The sequence below is a fragment of the Pundamilia nyererei genome, unplaced genomic scaffold (genome assembly GCF_000239375.1).
Source record: "Pundamilia nyererei isolate P.nyererei 1_Seehausen unplaced genomic scaffold, PunNye1.0 scaffold05433, whole genome shotgun sequence".
Classification (NCBI taxonomy): Eukaryota; Metazoa; Chordata; class Actinopteri; order Cichliformes; family Cichlidae; genus Pundamilia; species Pundamilia nyererei.
In genome coordinates this window covers 1-1,381 of record NW_005192834.1, presented here as the reverse complement: position 1 = coordinate 1,381, position 1,381 = coordinate 1, and the positions used below count along the sequence as shown (strand labels likewise).

Sequence of the window (1,381 nt, the reverse complement as noted above, 5' to 3'; positions counted from 1 at the left end):
TATAACATGTAACGTTGATAAGACACGGCATGATTCATTATTGAAGAACATGATCAGTGATTTAAAACGGCTTTGTTATTAGCTTTTGACATATTCTATTAAACAGCTTTCACATTTAACTCACTGAGTGTTCCTTAGTTTTACACTGGTAGGTTAGTCAACAAAGAAATTAGTGGCTAGGAACATCACTATTAAGCACAAGCATTTTAGTTGATGGTGACAAAAACATTATGTGTGACCTGACGTCCCCTTGCAATCCTTTAATCACCCTTTGATTTGGGTTAGAATGAAACAACTGCCACCATTTAAAATCCCCATTTTCAGAGCAAAGCATCCATGATGGGCTCAGGGACACATGGGCCACTTCTGTTTTACATGCATGTGAGTAGTTCTATCACAGAGGACACATTATGGCCACATTAACAATTAAATATTAGCGTTTTAGTTGTTTTTATGTTCAACGTGAGGGCTGGTTGGTGTATCTTTGATCAGGCCAGGTGGGGATTTCCAGAGTGTTGTGCACTGTTTTATCTTACCTCCATCACCATACGTCTCCACGCCATACCCGTCCTGCAGGCCGTTACTCCAGGTACCCTCGTACCTGGCCGGCGTGTTTACGCTTTGCCTGACTCCGTAATGGCCCTTTAACCCATGAGTCCACTCTCCTCGGTAAATCCACCTCCCTTTGGTTTCAATCCCGAGCCCGTGTCTCTTCCCCTGCGCCCAGTAACCCTGATACGTGTTCCCACTGGGCCAGGTGTAGACGCCAACTACCTCGAAACCGTTCGACCAGGAGCCAGAGTACTCTCCCTGGCCCTTGGGTCCGGTGCACACACCGTGGCCGTGGGCTTTGCCATCCTCCCACCCTCCGCAGTAGGTCCCCCCATCATCAAAGTCGAATCGACCGCCCGTCATTCAGAACTTGAGGGTAAGTGTTACTCTGTAGCTTGCAGTGACGTTCCGATTTTGCGAATTGCTGTTAAAAGTGATGTAAGACTGACAGTGTAGTCCAGGTCAGAACAGGAGTTCTAGGCGGAGATATGAAGGAGCAGCGTGTACCGGCAGCGGGACTCATTGGCAGCGGTGTGCCGGGATTTGAAAGAGAGACGTGGAAGGATGGGAAGCAATCGCCACTGCTGCCACAGCCGCTTCCATACCGCGTACTGGAAACTCCCCCACTCGTCTCTCACAAGTCATTTAGCTCTAAGCTGTCAGTGATCAAATAGTACTTTGCTTCCTGTTTGACTTTTCAAAATAATACCACAACCTGTTGCGTGGGACGAATCTGATTACACGAGGTAAAATTAATTGGGACGCTTCAATATTCATAAACATTCAGGAATGCCTTCATAGTTTTCAAGTTGTACATCGTTACATTATT

The 1,381-nt window shown here is 46.6% G+C and overlaps 1 protein-coding gene across 1 annotated transcript; it reads right to left on the bottom strand.

Annotated features, from left to right (window-relative positions):
• Positions 1-536: 536 nt before the first annotated feature.
• Positions 537-1,062, bottom strand: LOC102214883 (junctophilin-1-like; the record flags this gene model as incomplete). The annotated part of the gene is made up of 1 exon (XM_005755950.1): positions 537-1,062. A coding segment is annotated over exon 1 (379 nt), but the record flags the coding sequence as incomplete, so codon positions are not given.
• Between the last annotated feature and the right edge of the window lie 319 nt (positions 1,063-1,381).